This window comes from Lytechinus pictus, chromosome 13, assembly GCF_037042905.1.
Source record: "Lytechinus pictus isolate F3 Inbred chromosome 13, Lp3.0, whole genome shotgun sequence".
Taxonomy (NCBI): Eukaryota; Metazoa; Echinodermata; class Echinoidea; order Temnopleuroida; family Toxopneustidae; genus Lytechinus; species Lytechinus pictus.
In genome coordinates, this window is record NC_087257.1 from 28399387 (window position 1) to 28418549 (window position 19163).

Consider the following 19163-nt stretch of genomic DNA (forward strand, 5'->3'; position numbering starts at 1 on the left):
GATGGCAAGTTATAATTACTATAAGGGCCTACTTCACTCACCACAGAGTTTTCGACGGCAAATTAAGCGAAAACTTGTGTACATGTTATGTATGATGATCTTTTATGCATGTTCACTCAAGCTTGACTTGACGAGGGATGCGCATTTTTATTTTAGAAATAAAAAATAGGGGCGGGTCTCGGCGCTGCGGGTACATGTACATGTATTCACTTTTCTGACATCCTTTTTCCCCCTTTTCATTTTTTGTTTGAAGGTTGGAAAATACGGTAAATCAAAGACGTGAAACTTGAAAGTCGGCTCAATTCGTGAGGTAAGTACTAGTATTTTCTTATTGACATTGTTTACTGCAGAATAACTGAAAATGAATAATCAATTCAAATAGAATGGCAAACCATGAGATGTTTAGAAAATTGTTGGTTGGCTATTGATGACGGTTTTGGGCTGGAAACGGTTATTGGGTGTGTGTGTGACTGTTGGGGACTGTTGCAACGCCAGTGCCAGTGCCAGTGGCAGTGCAGTGGCGCGGCAGTGCCAGTGTGGACTGGAACGATAGACGAGGGCGGAGACCCGGGCCGGGCGCCTTGGCTTGGGCCGGCCGCAGCTGGGCCCGCGGCTGGCTCTCAATGCGCTGGGCCTGGGCATCTCCAGGCTAGGGCCTAGCGCAGGCGCTCCTTAGTCTTGTCTTGGCATGAGGTCAAAACATAACATTATTGACCTCAGGCTCAGTCATAAATTATAGGCGATAATAGCGCATGATTTTGGCCTTGGGCTTATCCTGAATTTAAATAAGTCGCCTCTCTTGAACATGTTGAAGTCTCTTCTCGTGTTAACCCAGGGAGCTCCCGCCCGCGCAGCGCAGCGGGCGGGAGCCCAGGGGCTTACCGTTTATTTGACCATACTCACGGGACTAGGGTGATTTATGGTCTAAATATTTCTCCAAATGAATTGTGAAAACAGAAAGTATACAATTACCACGATTATACGGATGAAGTTCTAACGAGTGGCAGTTTCCTGACATCTGGGCACAGACTGGAACCTCAAAAAACGAAAAGTTCTCTCCTTCTACCCCAGTCTCGATCGGCCATTTTTGTTACGATTTTTAACAAAAATGGCCGATCGAGACGGGGGTAGAAGGAGAGAACTTTTCGTTTTTTTTTTAATTGATAAGCATCTACAAAATCATACGTTTTTGTGATAGGCCTACCTTTATCCGTATCAACCAGTGAAGACATACTACCTCACGGCCTTAAAATTGACATATCCATCCATCTTGTCTCAATACTTGATGATCTCTGGAGTAAGATTGCTCCAAACGCCATAGCGGGGCGTGCCAATGGGCGAAATCGCGCGCAGCGTTGACGCTCTACTTAAGTCTTGAACTTGAATATCGGCTTGGATATGAAAATTTAATTCCGGTTTTTAAAAAGGTGTTTGTGCGGGAGAAAGATCATTTAAAGCGGGAGAAAATACAACTTATGCGGGAGACACAGGGTCTCGGCGGGAGATCTCCAGACGGTGGCCTGTACTGTTTCTAGAAGAAGAAAAAAAAGATATATATGGAGATGAATCATTTTAACAAACTTATATCTACTCGTGAAAATCGGAACCAGCTATTGAAAATTCTCCAGAATTGTATGCTGGTTCCCATTTTCATGAGTTAGATATAGATCTAAAGACAGTTCACTAGTGAAATTTATTTTGTCAGAATCATCACTGATGAAGTAAATCTCATTAGTAATCTGTCTTTATATCTACTCTTCAAAATGAGAACCAGCTATATATGGAAAATTTTCCGGAATTATACACGCAAGTTCCCATTTCCACCTATAAATAAAGACAGCTTACTGGTGAGATTTATCTCTCAGAATCGTCACTGACAAAATAAATCTCACTAGTAAACTAGGTTACTCTACTCTTCAAAATGGGAACCAGCTTGAACTCTATTGAGAATTTTCCATGCTGGTTCCCATTTCAACGAGTAAAGAAAAGATGGCGATAAAATCAATCTTTTTGATTGAAGGTCTTTGAAGGATTTGGAAGCAGCGCGCCAGCTTGATGTCAACATGTAGATCGAGGCTGAGATTTATCTATAGCTGGTCCCAATGCCAAATGTGGCTGAAATTCAGATGTTCGATTAATTAGATAATATTTGAAGATTATTCTGCTTATGATGCCATAGACTTTGAACAATGTCATGACTTTGCCTTTACATCACTCTTACACTCTTAGTCTACTCAGTATTTTCATAAATGACCTGAATCATAACACTGTCAGTCTGTCACCCACATTTCATTTAACATGTTGACATTTTCATGATATTGATGAACTGAAGAAATGATTGGAATGATTTTTCATATTTTGTTTATCTTAAGGTTACTTGGCAGTGCTGAGTTAAGAAAATGGCTCAGACAGGCATCCTTCTTCTTACTGCTCCGTTAAATCAGCTCCGTCAACGCATTCAGATCATCCTATCTAGTGCAGCAAAGAGCATACAACGAGTCCTCTATGTCCAAATTCAACCTGGACTAGAAATCACAGAGAGTGGTTCCTCTCTGCCGTTCCCTGTCTCGAAGGAGCTTGCCAGTCTCATCACACAGGTTTACTCCTACTCTGGGAACTCCCACCATTCTCTTGATGTCAGGATTCTACTCAGTAATATCTCAAGCAACTTGGCCATCCCTCCTTCAGGTGAATGATTTCATTCCCTACATTTTTAAAGATACAATATGATTCAATCAATTCATTATTTCATTCTGACACATTCTAGTGGTTTCAGTGGTACGTAGCTCAAAAACTCTTGAACAGAACAGTCTTCAGATTCTTCTGAATACAGGCAGAAAAATTGTGGAAGTAATTCTAAAGATTTGGCTGGATTGATGGTGGGGGTGGGGCTGAGTGGATGTGAAGATAATGTGGCCTGTTTGTCTATTTATTTCTATTGTTGCTTCAATATGATTATGCTAGCAGTTGATTAATTCCTCTAATTGTAAAATAAAGATAATGCTTTGAGAAATATCAAATCGAAGACTATTTAAATTCAGTATTTTTCTAAAAGTTGACAATAATGTGTTGGACATGCGTTTTATTGAGATATTCCATTTCTAAATTCACAGTACCGAGCTGCCCTCAGCTTCTCAGCTCCTCCCCTCAGCTGGTGATGACAGACAGTCTTCTGCCATCAGATCAGATCCTAAGGCACTTGTCACAGTGGATCGTCATCCCTCCAGAGCCTCCAGTGGAAAAACTCTTTACCTCACCTTCAACTGATGAGACAAGTTCTAACACAGCTGGATCAACTGCAAGACTGGTCACATCCTCAGGGACAGAAGCAAAAATGGCAATACAAGGTCAAGGAGACAGTGTATTCAAGACATACAGACATGTTTGTCTTGGTGGAACCTTCGACAGGCTGCATGCAGGCCACAAGATACTGTTAGCAGAGTCAGCGTTAAGGGCAACAGAGAAGATCACAGTTGGAGTTACTGATGGCCCAATGCTTGAAAGTAAGCAACATTTCAATGTTTTAAAGGACAAGTCCACCCCAACAAAAAGTTGATTTGAATAAAAAGAGAAAAATCCAACAAGCATAACACTGAAAATTTCATCAAAGTCGGATGTAAAATAAGAAAGTTATGACATTTTAAAGTTTCGCTTAATTTCACAAAACAGTTATATGCACATCCTGGCTGGTATGCAAATGAGGAGACTATGATGTCATCCACTCACTATTTCTGTTGTATTTTATAATATATTTTATATTCTAATTTTCTCCTCATTGTCAAGTGATGCAACTTTTAATTCCTCCCTGAACATGTGGAATTAGCATCGTTTAATACTATATGGTTCAGTCAAGTTGGTCCTTATTGTCAAATCTATAAAAAAATGAAATATTGTATCATTCAAACAATAAAAAACAAAAGAAATAGTGAGTGATGGACATCATTGACTGACTCACCTAGTTGTGCATATCACTGTTTTGTGAAAAATAAGCAAAACTTTAAAATGTCATTACTTTCTTATTTTACATCCAATTTTGATGAAATTTTCAGCACTATGCTAGTTTGAGTTTTCTCTATTTATTCAAGTCAGCCTTGACCTTTAATCAACAGCCACTCTTAATTGTCGCAATGCATTATATTTCACTCTTTCTGTGATTGTTGCTAATGCAAGAACTTTAGGAATATACTTGCCCAAATTGAATACCTTTTCAGTGTCTTGCAGATCTATGTCTTTGCCACAGTCACATGAAATGGAGACCAAGACATTAAGGCCAAGACAGAGATCAGACACAAATGTGGCCTTACACAGTGGGGAGGGGTAGTGATGGGCAGTTGCCCCCCATTTTTTTTTTGAAAGCTTAACACTTTTTTACTTAAAATGTTCACAAAATTCACCAAAAGTGTGCACAAAATAATTCATTTTCACTTTTGAAAATGCAAAGGCACACTTACGACAAGCTTGGTCACTTTGCTCCCCGCTTTCAAGTCCCCCCCCACGGCCATGGACACAAGACACAATCACTGCCGTCTTAAGACACTCAACACTGATAGGCATCTTCCACTCTCTGCCCAGGTGAAAATTAAGTGATGGGCCAGAAGGAAGTACTGTGAATCTTCTGAGCGACATAAAAATTTCAATATGATTATTTCCAGTTTTAACCTATCTTTTAAGACACTTGGTTCAGAGTTTTCATACAAAATATGAAGTCTTGTTTACTATGCAATCAACTACAAGTACTAATCACTGTTAATACATACTGAAATATCCAATATTGAATTTTTTTTTCATTAATAGAGAAAACCTTAATGGAGCTTATCCTACCTCTTAAACAACGTTTGGAAGATGTCACTGGGTTTATCAAAGACGTGAAGCCTTGTTTACTACACAGTGAAGCAGTCGTACCAATCACAGATCCATTCGGTCCTAGTATCGTCGTCCCTGATATAGAATGCATTGTTGTTAGTGAGGAGACAAGGAAGGGAGGAGACAGTGTCAATAAACGTAGGGTTGAAAAGGTATATTCAATTTTTGTTTGTCGTCTTCAGTTATGTACCGTCGGATTCCATGAAAAAAGTTATGACTCTCTTCTACATACACAAATGCCTGCATTTTCTTTTTCTATGTTGGTGAAGAATCGTTTGCTCTTTCCGAGGCAGTCAAAATTGTGGACATTTCCAAATGTGTTTTGCCGGGACAGTGTATGGTGTGTGGTGCTCATAATGAAAATACTTGCGTATGAAACGCTATTGCAAATTTTATGAATGCTGAGCAATTCCATAAAATATGTACGTCCAACCCCACGTTTGTGGGACCTTCATGAAATTTTCACTCTCTGATTTCTTGTTCTTTTGTCAGTCTGTAATGGTCAGATCATGAAGTGAAGTAAGAATTGAGAAAAATGGGGGTAGGACCCGGTCGTACAAAACGGTTGATTATTTAATGGAATTTCCCTGCTTTAGAGTCAAGGAACTCTGCTCAGTGTAGTTAGTGCTTTGCTTGAATACTCACCCAGGGAGTGGAAAATGTGCAAATATCAGTGCAGTGATGTCAGTTTTAAAGGACTTGACTAACCATTATCTAAGTATGCAATAAAAACAAAAGGGAATAAAGAAATAAGAATCTGCTTCAATTGAATACACATTCCCCATATCTGAAGAGTGAAAGACTACCTTTTCCTCAATTAAGTGTTGATTATGAATGTTCATTTCAGGTCTTTCTATCTTTCCTTGCAGAATATGTCTGAGCTTGCCGTTCATTCAATTGATATTGTACCAGATCAGAACCATGCTAAACATGAAGAAGCCAAAGTCAGTTCATCTTCCACCAGAGCTAGACTGCTTGGCAAGCTCCTAAAACCAATAAAGGTTTGTAAATTCCTTAAAATTAGTATGATTAGTATGATATAGATCGACGGTGTTGATGTTGAGGCAATAACAACTTGAAGTAAGGCTTGTGTTTGGATCAATATCACCAGGGCTTAATCTTATCTCAGGCCAACCATTTTGACTGGCTTCAATAAGCCCTTTTGCTGGCCTCCTTGAATATTTTATAAGCGCTGTTAATATCTTGATTTTGTGCTGTAGTTGAAAAATGTGCTCATTTGAAAAGTGGCCTTGCCCCCCAAAAAATCGTCTTTCAGTATTATGCTATCAAGGAAGTAAATAGCATCATTATGCATTATAACTTAAAAACCAATTTTAGAGCCTATTGAAGAAGCCTGATATTTCAAAACTTTTGTAACCTTCAAAATTTCTTTGCAACTTTGCCATGTTGAGTGACAAAATAGTAAGCCATGTGTGGTGTGCATGAAATTATTCATCATTTGTTTCAGCTCTTCATCCATTTCCAGAAACTTTGAATAAATGGAATCTGTGTTTTGTTGTCTTACAGATCAATTTATTTGGTCGGTTTGGACATCAGAGTTTTGAGTAAGGTATCAATGAAGAGCTGAAGAGTTCTTCTTTCATAACAGTGTCAAATTCATTTGTAATAGGAAGGGAGCAACCTTCTTAAAATGGATAACCTATTTGCCAATATGCACTGTATAATCTTTTCTTTATACTTTGCAGATCGTAGGGGAGAAACCCATTCCATACATCATTGGTCTAACGGGTGGTATTGCCAGTGGGAAGTCATCGGTGTGTAGAAGGCTTGAGGGCCTTGGTGCAGCCATCATAGACTGTGATAAATTAGGTCATCGGGCATACGAGCCAGGGACGCTAGCACATCAACAAATCATTGAAGAGTTTGGTCAAGGTAAGTTAGGTCATTGTGCATATGAACTAGGGATGCTAGCACATCACCAGATCATTGAAGAGTTTGGACAAGGTAAGTTAGGTCATCAGGCGTACGAACTAGGGATGCTAGCACATCAACAGATCATTGTAGAGTTTGGTCAAGGTAAACCCAACATCACTTGGCTTTCACATTGGTTCCATGAATTCCTGAGCAATTCAGTGTGTATGTTTTTCAATATTCCTGCCTATTTAAAGATGATATGTGTATTTGGCTAAGACTGAGGGTTGTTATAGGAATTTTGGTTCAGAATAGTGGAGGATTAGGAGGGATTGGAGAAAATTCATACATTGTGGCAGGCATGTCAGGATCTAATGACCAAGGTAATAATATTTGTAAAATGCTTAAAGGAAATCAATACCCAAGAGGAGAAGCAATCTTATTGGAAAAAGTAAAATGAGAGGAACAATGGAGGGTTGTCCACAAAATCAGCTATTTTGAAGCATGTTTGTCAATTTAAGGATATCCATAGAAAGTACAATAATACTTTTCAAACATCCATAACTTGCCTATTTCATAACCAATTGTGATGAAACTTGTTTTAAACTGTTCCTCCTGTTTTACTCTTTCCAATAAGATTGCTTTTCTTCTCAGGGTTTTGGTTTCCTTTAAAGATTTTGTTGTATTGATGAAATTAAATTATTAAAACTTCTGTCTATAAACCTTTTTTTTGCAGATGTACTTGGTGAAGATGGTAGAATAAACAGAGCAGTACTTGGACCCAAAGTATTCTCTAACCCTGCTAGACTACAGGCTCTTAATAAAATAGTTTGGCCCTCAATCCAAAGACTAGCTCAAACTCAGATTGATGAGTATACTACACAGGGTAAGAATAAGCACTATCCTTAATGTTTTTCTAATACAATTTTTGACATATTTATTTTACAAAATCTGTTGGCAAAAATATTGCAAATGCAGATTGAAATTTAACTGGAATTTAAGATTTTTTTCATGCATGAGCATGCAGATAACACAGTCTTAGGCCAAATGTTAATGTTTACTGTGAATTGAGATGTTCAGCTGCAGAATAAAAAGCTGAATTTTGCACACTACTACAAATCTGAATTGGGAATAGGAAAACATTGATCCATAATTTGTCCTGCACTAGTATGTTTTTCAAATATACGCAGTTACTGTGTAGGCCTGAGGTGACATTTGTGTGGTATTAATATATTACAATCACTCAGCTAGGATTGAATATTCGCCTGAATGAATGTAATCAGATAAACCAACATAAAAGCTGTATGCACCTAAATAGGTAGCCTAGCTTAGCCGGGTAATAATAATAGCAGGGCCCACTGTGAGAACAGTTTTTGACACTGAAGTGGCTACCCTGAGTAAATATACCATTATTATTATTATTATAAAAAGATGCATTGAAATTGCTTTAAAATTAGCTTGAATTACTCATGATATTATACCTACATGATTGTAATATTGCTTGGCAGTGTTTGGGGGAATATCAGAAGTGTAGCCCTTAAAGCCATATTCCCCACTTCTAAAGAATTGGGAAAGTTTTATTCTTCTGCAGGCTTAATTTTGTTGTTCCCCTCAATATTATATACAATTCTGGAACTCTATTAATTTTACAAATATATCATATTCTCTACCTTTTCTGTTTAACTACAGGTAAATCAGTATGCATTCTAGATGCTGCAGTACTATTAGAAGCAGACTGGGATCAATTCACTCATGAAGTATGGACATGTATTATTCCAAAGACAGAGGTAAATGAAAGATCTCACAATTTATCTATTCATTCAAAGAAAGGGAAGGAATGAAGGATCCAAAATCATAAATATCATATTTTTCTTGTTGTGACATTAAAATGTAAAAGAAATTGAGAATTGTTGATTATTATGTACCCAAGCATGAATATGGGGTGTAAGAGTTTGGAATTTTGTAAAGAATAATGAGAAATAGTCTCGTGTATTGCATGCTAGAATTCATGTGGTGGCCTAGGACTGACGTCAAATTTTGGTATGTTGGTGGTGATTTTTTCCCTGATTGCTATGAAAGCATGAATGCTTTTAAGCAAGTAACCAGAGGACTGACGGCTTAAGGTCCTCTCTGAGGGACCTGGTGATGAGGATTAATGCCTTACCAAAGGGCACTGGCGCACCAAGAAAGAATCGAACCTGGGTCACCGGAATCCGAAACCCCTGCTTTACCGACTGAGCTATTGCGCCTTGGCGATGACTTTAGGCTGCAATATTAGTATCTTGGCAGTTGAATGAAATAAATGAGCTTCATTGAACCATTGCTCTTATCTGTTGCTATGTCTGGCAGGCAGTACAGCGGATCATGGATCGGGATGGTCTTGTGGAAGAGAGGGCTCTACAGAGGATAGAATCTCAGATGACCAATGAGGAAAGAATCGCTAGGAGCAATGTAGTCCTTTGTACTATCTGGGAACCAGAAATCACACAGAAACAGGTATGTTGATCGGAGGTAAACACCTTGACTAGTCAGTCTGTAGTTCAAGGTTTCAAATTTGTTTTAATCACCTTCATCTCCTCTGTCCACTTTGCATGAATTATTGCATCCTCGACCCAACCTTCCTACTCTCCTCAACTTCTTCCATTTTGTCTCTGGCCGTCCCCTCCTCCTCGAACCACCCTCCTCGATCTCAAAAGCCCTTCTCAACACATGTTCGCCATCCTTCCTCAGCACATGCCCATACCAACGTACCATATTTGGATTCGCCCACCAGCCCACCACTTCTTCCAAACCCAACATCTGCACAAAGTTTCAACTTCCATGGATATTGATGTCACAGAGTGGACACAGGAAGGGAAGGGTAGACATTTCAAACAAAAAATAATTCTTCCAATTAAGCATCAGGGGGCATTTTCTATCTCTACTACACCAAGTTCCAATTCAATAGAACAAAAAAATGATTGCAATTGTAGGTCTATGGCAAACCATGTAGCAAATATCATCAATCCTAAATATTGATTTTATATCTTGTCATTTTAAAGGGCCCATTCAGTTTCTACTTTTGTTTTGTTTTAAGTCTTATAACATCAAGCTATATTGTTCTTTCAGGTTGAGAGAGCTTGGTCGGGTCTCCAGTCACGTATTCAGGAATGTAGTAAACCTGAGCAACCAAAGCTATGAAACAAGCCTTTTTGAACTCCTATATAGCTGAGGTTGAAGAAACTTTCATCCTTACTTTAGGGGAGCTCCTTTTATCAAGGGACCAAAGAGGGTAAACAATTGATGTGGAAACGAATGAAGGAAACTCAACAATGTTCATGATGAAACAAGGTATTTTTTTGTTGTTCAAACTCTTGAACAAACTCTTTAAGATCATGTTAACATTCAAACATACAGACTTTGTCAGAGGCAACTTCTGTCAGAGTTAACATTCAAAGGTCTGATTGGAAATTTCTCTGTTGTAATACTATTATTGAAATCTGTTTATTGCACCCAACATCTCACTTGAACACAGTTAAGGCTGCATTATTTGACTTTCTGTATAAATCGAGCCAATTTTACAGACCTGGGTCCCTTAACACAAAGGTTAGGAATTAATAGTACACTTGACTTTCACGATCAATTGTACATTGAAGTCAATGGAATCGATTGTAGAAAAATGTTCTACGATCATTGCTAAGTTTTGTGGATAAATTTGCCAATTCGTTCACTGCCAACTCGTCCACACACCACATGGTCTACCTTCATTTAGTCTAATGCCATTCCGTCCATCAACATTTCGTCTAACAACCATTTGGTCCAATCATCACTTCGTCTAATCACCATTTCGTCTATTACCATTTCATCTAATAACCAGTTGGTCTTATACCCATTTTCTTTTCATTCATTTTGCACAATGAACACTTTAGTTTAATTAGACCAAATGGTATATGGACTAAATGGCTATCGGACCGACTGGTTATTAGACGGAATGGCATTAGACTAAATGAAAGTAGACCATGTGGTTAGTAGACGAACTGATAATAGACCAAATGGTAGTAGACGAATTGGCAATTGGACGAATTGGCATTAGACGAATTGGAAATAAATTGTTTTGTGTTATGGGCCTCAGACTATGCAAAACATGACATTGTCCCTTTGAAGTCAAATATCTCTATGTTCCCATGATAGTTGACTATTAAACACAGTCATCCCGCCTGTATTTCCATAGAACTATTTGGTGTTAATTTTTTAAGAGAGTTTTCGTGTAACAAATCACAATACCTGTATTCCTGAGCACACATTTGAAAATGAATAATATTATATGATGCTGTAATGAGTAATGAAATTACCATGGAGCTCCATGTAAAACATGCAATAAGTCAGTGTGATGATGTATGACACAGACACCACTTTAAACTTTGTCATGTGGAAAAGAATTCACATGACTATAATTGTCATGTTCATTATGCACAAGAAGTGCATGTCTCTACAAATTTTGAAAAGATATGTAAAACTTATTAAATGAATTTGTTGGAAGTTAATTGCGTCTGATAAACTTGGCAAGAAATTTTTGAATTCCGTAAATTTTAAATTGTGGTGCTTTGAAACTGAATATCGTATCTGTACATGCTGGAAGTATCCATGTATATTAATTGGTAATATGTGGACTAGTTCTTGTCATTTTCATGTCATGTTATGGTTGTACAAATTTGAATGTATAGAAATTTATATTTACGGTGATGGGAAATACTATTATATTCAATGTGCCTTAACTTATGCAATGCATATGTTGCTGCTAGAGTGACAAAACTATGTGTAAATCTCAAATATAAATCTTCAAGACTCAAAGAACATAATAATCATAATTATAACTGCATTGGTATCAGGCACTTTAAGAAATAAATATTTCTGAGCACTGCATGATTCTACTTCGACTTAAGCACAATTACTAAACTTAAACTCTCTACCAATTCAAGTTAATTACTTGATATTCATGCTGCCGTAAAATTGAGGTTCCTTACTGTAGTGTTATAGCTTATAATTCATGTACTTGTAGGAGAATTCACTAGTTTAATTGAGGGTTGAGACCCTTGCTAATAAGAAAAAGTCTCATTTGATCCAACTTGCATCTGATAAATTTGTCATTAATATGTCCTTCAAATTTCATAATGAACTATTGACATCTTATTTCAATAATTTCACTTAGAAATAGATTACCCGAGTCACCTAATTCAGATAAAGTGGATGGTTTAATGTTTATTTGGCAAGTAATTGTCATTTATTGTGTTACAACACTATGAAATGATGGGAGATTTAAAAAAAAAAAATTGGAGCTTGATTTTTTTCTGGAAAAAACGAGAAAATCCTAGAACCTACCGTGTTGTTATTTCTATGTAAAAGGTTATATAGACAATATTTACCATAGACAATGTAATATCAGGTACATGTAGCTATGTAATGATGATGGTAATTGGTGCATGTACATAGTTTTTCTTTTGTTATTCATGAAAGTATAAATAGTACATACTGTACATACCTGCGAGTTTCCCCTCTGCCTAATAAGTTGTACGGAAGCGATGAATAGTGGATTGTATTAAAAGAACAATACAACTCATTTACCTAACTACTCATGCATTCCAAAATTTAATAAACTTTTTATTAGTACCAGGAACTTGTGAAGTATGATATTCCTTGAGATGTAAGGCGTATTGGAACTTTGATGACTTAAAAAAGTTGTAGGGAAGAGAGTTTTTGCGATGAGCTTGGTCATATGCAATGTTTCAGCTTGCGTCAGTTTTCCATGATTTTTTTTAAAGAAACATGTACTTGTAGGTTGTTTAATGGAAGGAGTTGATCCTGTGAATATGTCACCCATTTCTCCTTCAGATACTCTTCTTATTGGGGAGCTTTAGATTTGTCATTCATTCATGAGGCAGAATCTTGTGATTTGGGTAAATCAGCTTTACTATGCATGAATAAGAAATAGAGCTCACCGTTACTTGGAGAAAAGATTAATTCCTCATCATGTACTGGGTTGTGAAATCTAAAGCCCAGCACACACTACACGATCTGCTACGATGCGATTTTCAAAGAAATTGTAATAGCATTTGTTATGAACATTCCACCATATAATATCTAAATGATCAAAGGTATGAATAGTGGTATGAATACTTGAAATTCCAGTCTATTGTGAGCAAAATAAATGTCAAATCGTAATTACATCATCATCGGCTGCAACTTGAAGCAGATTTAGACTTTACTCTGACCACAATGCTTGCAGCAAAGCAAAATTCTTATTTTAGTATGAAGCATTATGCTGTTCACAAATCGCGTCATAGTCGGATTGTGTACTTTGCTTCGGACTTGAAGCTCTCTATATTGAACTTGGTAGAGAACTTTGTATTAAGGCTTATTTTGTGGTATGGTGATGAATTATACAATGTATGACTGCTTCATCCTTATTTATTTGAATGGTAGTTTTTACAAGGTCTGTCGTATGCAAGAAAATATTAATGTATTCAGTACTTTGACTAAGTCAAGCAAGTATGTCCCACCTATCTATTGGTATGTTTAGATTTTTCAAATGTGAGATGGTTAACTTCAAATTTCTGTTGCAGATGTTTTTCATTTGTAAGTGAAAGAAAACTGCACAAATTCTAAGACTTTCACACCTAAGTCATCTTGATAAATTACAGTGGCTCTACTTTGACTTTGTGGCGTGCGCCTGTAATCCTAGCTACATTGGGGAAGTTAAAAATTGATGCAGAGGTTTAAGGTGTCACGTCTCTTCGATGGTGATTTTAAATGTAGGTCCCAGATGTAAATGATCATATCTGATTGATACATAACACGTCTGTTAAAATTCAAACACACAATCTTGTCACGTTTGAATGAATGCTAAATAAACACCTGTTTCACTAGCTTTGTTACTTGTTTAACTAAATTATCAACTTGTTTTTTTTAACCTTTTTCTTGTTTAATTTGTTTTACTTCCTTGTACCATTATTTTAGCCAAGGTTTCAACTGAAATCAGGGTTTAACTCTGATATTTGTAATATTGTTAATTCTGTTTTATTCTTTTCTATCGACTAGGCTTCTGCAAATATAAGAAATATTGACTACTGAGGTCATATTGCACTCATACTTTGACTCATGCAACATGATCTTGAGGTTTGGCAATCTTGGAATTTGCCATTGTTTCTGTCTTCTTAATCCTAGTCAGTATGATATACTTTCTTTTTCATTATAGTATACTTTCTTTATTTTCTTAAGAATTGATTTTTCTTATTCTATGTATTTTGAAGTCTGTTATCTTCTGTGAAAAGGAGAATGGTGTAACTCACAATTTGATTGTCAGGCATTAAAGAATTTGGATAAAAAAATGCTTATTCATATTTCAAAAGCACAGCAATTATTGCTGCAGCATAATGTTATACAATGCCATTTATTTTTTCTTTGTTATTATCGTTTTGATTATGAGTTTCAAACCAAATGTGCAATATGATCTTCATCAGCGTGATAACCTACTTCAGATGCAAAGTGTAGTTTCACTTTTCAACTTGCAACTTGTTTTCCTTTGCAATAATCTTTTTGATGAAGAACGTAGAATATGAAATCTCCCAAGTTATTTCAGGCTTCAGTTTCATCAGTACATAGAGCTAGGAAATGCATGTAGATTTTTATTGAAATCTGTTAAAGCATTTTTTTTAAATTGTCATATGAAAGTTAATAAGGCTATTACTAGTTGGATTTCAAATTACAGGTAGTCAAGACATATTTTTGCAAATTGCTACATTATCTCTCAGCATTTTTGATATGTAATACTGTCATCCTAGTATTCATAATAATTTGTTAATTTCTAAAGTTTGATATTTGTTCTCAAAGAGAATTTGGAATGGTTGTATGTTGTAAACCAACTTATTCTGAAGATGATAAAATGAAATATATATGAATATAATCAATTGAAAATAAACCTAATTTGTTTGTGTATTGTTTATCACACTCTCTCAACTGGTCATTTGTTTTAGTCATTGAGTTAACAGTTTTTAGCAGACAATAACCTAACAGATGCAATTAATTAATGTGTCACTTTATTTCTATTCTTATCCCCTTACCCGCTTTATGCTTCTCCAGGAAACATCTGTAATTCCAGGGGCCCATTTCATAAATGCTTGCAACTATAACATTGCTACTATGGCAACTACCATGGTAACGTGGCTCAGCAGCCAATCACAATCAAGGTTTCCATGGTAGTTGAAATAATGGCAAAGTCACCATACAGTGTAGTTGTAATTCTTTATGGGAATTGGCCTCAGGGATATGAAAATGAATGCATACATGTGTTGCATACAATTTATGATTTTCCCCCAGATAACTCAAAGGATTGAGATTTTATGAAGGCACTTTCGCCCATCCCAGTGTACAGTATTCAATGATGTAATAGATTGTCTGAATATGTAAATTTTATTGTTGGTTTCACAATGTCTATAATTAAGGTCCAGACTGTACAGAAAGAATACCCCTCCCCATCAAAACTTACATTATTATACATTATTATAGAAAGAAATGTTTGATGGCTGTTTGTCTGGGATGAAATCTGTTCCATCAATTGCCTCAAAAGCTTCGTTTGCCATCATGATTATGATGATTTTTTTTTAAATTGATAAGTCATTATTTTAAAAGGTTTGGATATATGAAAGCAATGGGGAACGCTTCGCCTTCTAATTTTTCTGGATAGTGACCTCCTTTTCTTACCATTGTCCGCCAGATTTCACTGAGACTTCTATTAATTTGTTTATTTTGAGGGGGGGTGGTGGCCAGGTCACATTTCTCTTCTTTAAAAACAAATGTATTTCTATCCTCCATTTAGTGACCTCCTTTTCTTACCATTGTCCGCCAGATTTCACCGAGACTTCTATTAATTTGTTTATTTTGAGGGGGGATGGTGGCCAGGTCACATTTCTCTTCTTTAAAAACAAATGTATTTCTATCCTCCATTTTGTTATAAGGAAAGCATATCCATTCTATTTTTGTGAAAAGGAGGTTTATGATTCGTCATAGAAAGAGAGACCTTAATTAATTGCTATCCATTCCTTAATCTCCACGTGTGTGTTAACATCATTGGTTTTAATGGTGTTCATGTTCGGCCTCCGTTGCATATTCGGGTAGATTTGTTCCGCGGTGACGGTAAAATCCTTTCATTACTCGCTCGATGCGGGCGTGCTTGCGTGTCGTCTTCTCAAAAGGGGGTCGATGGCCGTATGCTGAAGAGGAGAGAGCTGGAACGGCTTTAGCGGATTCCTAAGATTAAGGTGGAGATTATATGAAGATGACATAATACTTTTACATAAACATATGAAAGGTTGATATATTGATTTGTAGAAGAGACGGTTGAAATTAATCGTTTTCAGTAAAACCATGTAACTTTTTCTTCTGTCTTTTTCCCTCTTTAGTTAATATCAATTCAGTTTGGGGGTAATGGTTAGCAAGATTATTAAAAATCTAACCCAACCCCTCTTCAATGAAGATTATCATCATCATCATCACCATCACCACCACCACCATCATCACCATCATCATCATCATCACTACCACCACCATCATCACCATTATCATCGTCATCATCACCATCATCATCACCATTATCATCATCACCATTGTCATCATCACCACCAACATCGTCATCACCATTATCATCATCATCATCATCATCATCACCACCAACATCATCATCACCATTATCATCATCATCATCATCACCATCGTCACCACCACCATCATCATCACCACCATCATCATCATCACCAACATCATCATCACCATTATCATCATCATCACCATTATCATCATCATCATCACCACCAACATCATCGTCATCACCATTATCATCATCATCATCATCACCACCAACATCATCATCACCATTATCATCAACATAATCATCTTCATCATCACCAACATCATCATCATCACCAGCAGCATTAATCATCTTCATCATTACCCTCCTCCTCATCATCGCCACCACAACATCATAAACTCATTTTTGATATCTTCATAATCAGTCGCATTCATCGTCATTATCTTATTTCTCTTCATTATGTATAATAAGATTGTGTACCTCGTCATGCACATTGAGTCCTCGTGTATGTTCACGATCATCTCTATGTATCTTACTCTGGTAGCCATGCTTCACGTGGAAAAGACGATCGTAAGTCGAGTGTGGTTCGTGCTGAAGAAAAGTTAAGATATAGAAATTAGCACAAAATGCATGTAAATGAATCAAGTAATTAGTCATAATCAAGACCTGGGTCTTGTTCTAGCGTTAAGTCAATACCCTACATCCCACCCCCTCGATGCATCCAGAAAGAAAGAAATTAATGGATATGGATAAACTTAAAATAAAAACAAAAAAGATAAATAATATTACTGTAATCTTTACTTCATTAGTTTCCACGGGCCATTGTGCTCATCCGTTTCTCCACTCGCCCCCCCCCTCCCCCCATTAGAAAGTGGATGATGTAAGCCATATGTTTTCTTGTCATTAGTAACGAATGTGAATTTTATATCAAATAATCTTTAGGGATGAGATATCCTTCAACATGGCAAATTCAGAGAAGAAGGGGCATAGCCTTTGATATGTAACTATCATGCACCCACCTCACCTGTATGGGAAATTCAACCTCTCACCCATGGCCCTGGGAAGCGGGGTGCTGAAGCGCCCCAACAAATTCCTTGGGGTGCTATTTGTATTATTCTCCATATGTGAAGCACCCCCAGGTACCCTGGAAGATGTGTAAAAAATTAAAAATGTAACCAAAATCACCTTCATTTTGTAGTGAAACCCCCCTTTATATTTTAGCTTTTCAAAATTTTCAGGACCACTTTCATCTCCATTTTGTATTGAAAATCTTTTTTTTTTTTGCTTTTCAAATTTGATCTCCATTTTGTGGTGAAAACCTAAACTTTTTTTTTTGCTTACAAAGTTACATCAGCACCCCAAGTAAAAAAAATCGTTCTCAGGGCCCTGCTCTCACCAGCAAATACAGTTCTCATATCATCGAAAATGCCTAACGAATATTCAAAGTACGGAAAACTCGTTCAACCATGGAGGTACATTATGTACTGTACTTAAAAACATGCATCTGAGTCATGGAGTCCATTGGACATCAGAACAGATACGAAAATTATGATTTAGCATGCGAGAGAGTAACATAATTTTATCTAACCTGTTTATGATTGTTGAAGTAAGTGATTTCTTCCTCTCCTTTCTCATTGAAAGTCTTATGATTTCCGCTTCCCTTCCATACCCCTGATGTATCTCCTTTGATAGCTATATGACTCTTCTTGATTCGCTGCTCTCGCTACGATAAGAATTTTACAAAAGCAATTATATTCACATAATTTTGGACAATGTATAATCATGGCAAGGTGCAACATAAGAAAATATATATTCATAATATGGCACGATGATATAAATAGTCCAACTAACTCCCACTTCCATGGTCCGACAGATAGAAACAAAGCTTATCAGCCAACATGGCCAATGAAAATCAAGGAAAATTGTCAGATCCAACAGCTTGTCTGACAAAAATGTTGATACTGTTTGTGAAGTTTTTTCATTCGAATGTATGCCATGTTAAAGCACGTTAAAAGAGGTTTTTCGGGGGAGTGTCATCAATATTTTTGTCCGACAAGTTGTCAGATCCGACAAGTTTTATTGGTTTTGATTGGCTGAGAGGCAATGTTACCATGGTAACTGTCGGATATATCTTCCGAGAAGTCCTCTCCATGGAACGCTCCCCGGATTTTCACACATCGGTGATTCAACTGAATTCATTTTATTTATATTTGAAAATAAAGAAGGCAAACAAGAAAACGAGGGTCTAATCATTGTATAGCAGGAACGTACAATATCAACGACAAAGAATACATGCGTAAGTTTATTTGAATAAATCCAAGCAAAACGTAAACAATATTGAAATAGTCATAGAAATAATAAATTATAATAGTGCACATGTACGGGATCGAACATGAAATTCTGGAGAAAATATACTAAAAGCAACGAATTAAAAAGAAGAGAGTTATTAGAAAGGTTGAGTGAAGACTCACACCGACTATTTCGACCCAAAGGAGTTTTTGTTGCTCTGGGGTCTGATGGCTTAGTCCATAATTTGACATTCCATTTCCTTCACCAGGATAAGACATCCTAAAGAGCTGATAATTTAACTATTGTTTCAATCTCAAAATATTATATGCGGCGTTGATTAATCGTAAAAACAGCTGCTATCCTTTTTTTTTTTTTTATAATTGAAGTATATATAGATCTGTAAACCCGAGGTATGTGTCTCGGGTTTGTAAGCCCATGGTTACGCGGGAAATATTTTACGTCACAATGAAGTGCGCGAAATACTGTATGCATCCACCTGCAGACTCCTATTGTCTTTGTG

General features: G+C 36.7%; 2 protein-coding genes across 2 annotated transcripts; one reads left to right on the plus strand and one right to left on the minus strand.

Annotated features, from left to right (window-relative positions):
* Nucleotides 1–248: 248 nt before the first annotated feature.
* LOC129275174 (bifunctional coenzyme A synthase-like) lies at nt 249–14712 on the plus strand. Its single transcript, XM_064108601.1, has 10 exons — nt 249–310; nt 2373–2688; nt 3114–3503; nt 4795–5015; nt 5733–5864; nt 6570–6756; nt 7472–7621; nt 8425–8522; nt 9085–9231; nt 9844–14712. The coding sequence occupies exons 2-10, from the start codon at nt 2400–2402 to the stop codon at nt 9913–9915; spliced, it is 1686 nt and encodes a 561-aa protein (XP_063964671.1). The 5' UTR covers nt 249–310; nt 2373–2399; the 3' UTR covers nt 9916–14712.
* Nucleotides 14713–14793: 81 nt separating this feature from the next.
* LOC129274216 (cilia- and flagella-associated protein 90-like) lies at nt 14794–18921 on the minus strand. Its single transcript, XM_054911055.2, has 4 exons — nt 18826–18921; nt 17943–18077; nt 16835–16945; nt 14794–16017 (listed from the first exon to the last, which is right to left on the minus strand). Exons 1-4 carry the CDS (start codon nt 18919–18921, stop codon nt 15844–15846), a joined length of 516 nt encoding a protein of 171 aa, XP_054767030.2. The 3' UTR covers nt 14794–15843.
* Nucleotides 18922–19163: the final 242 nt, after the last annotated feature.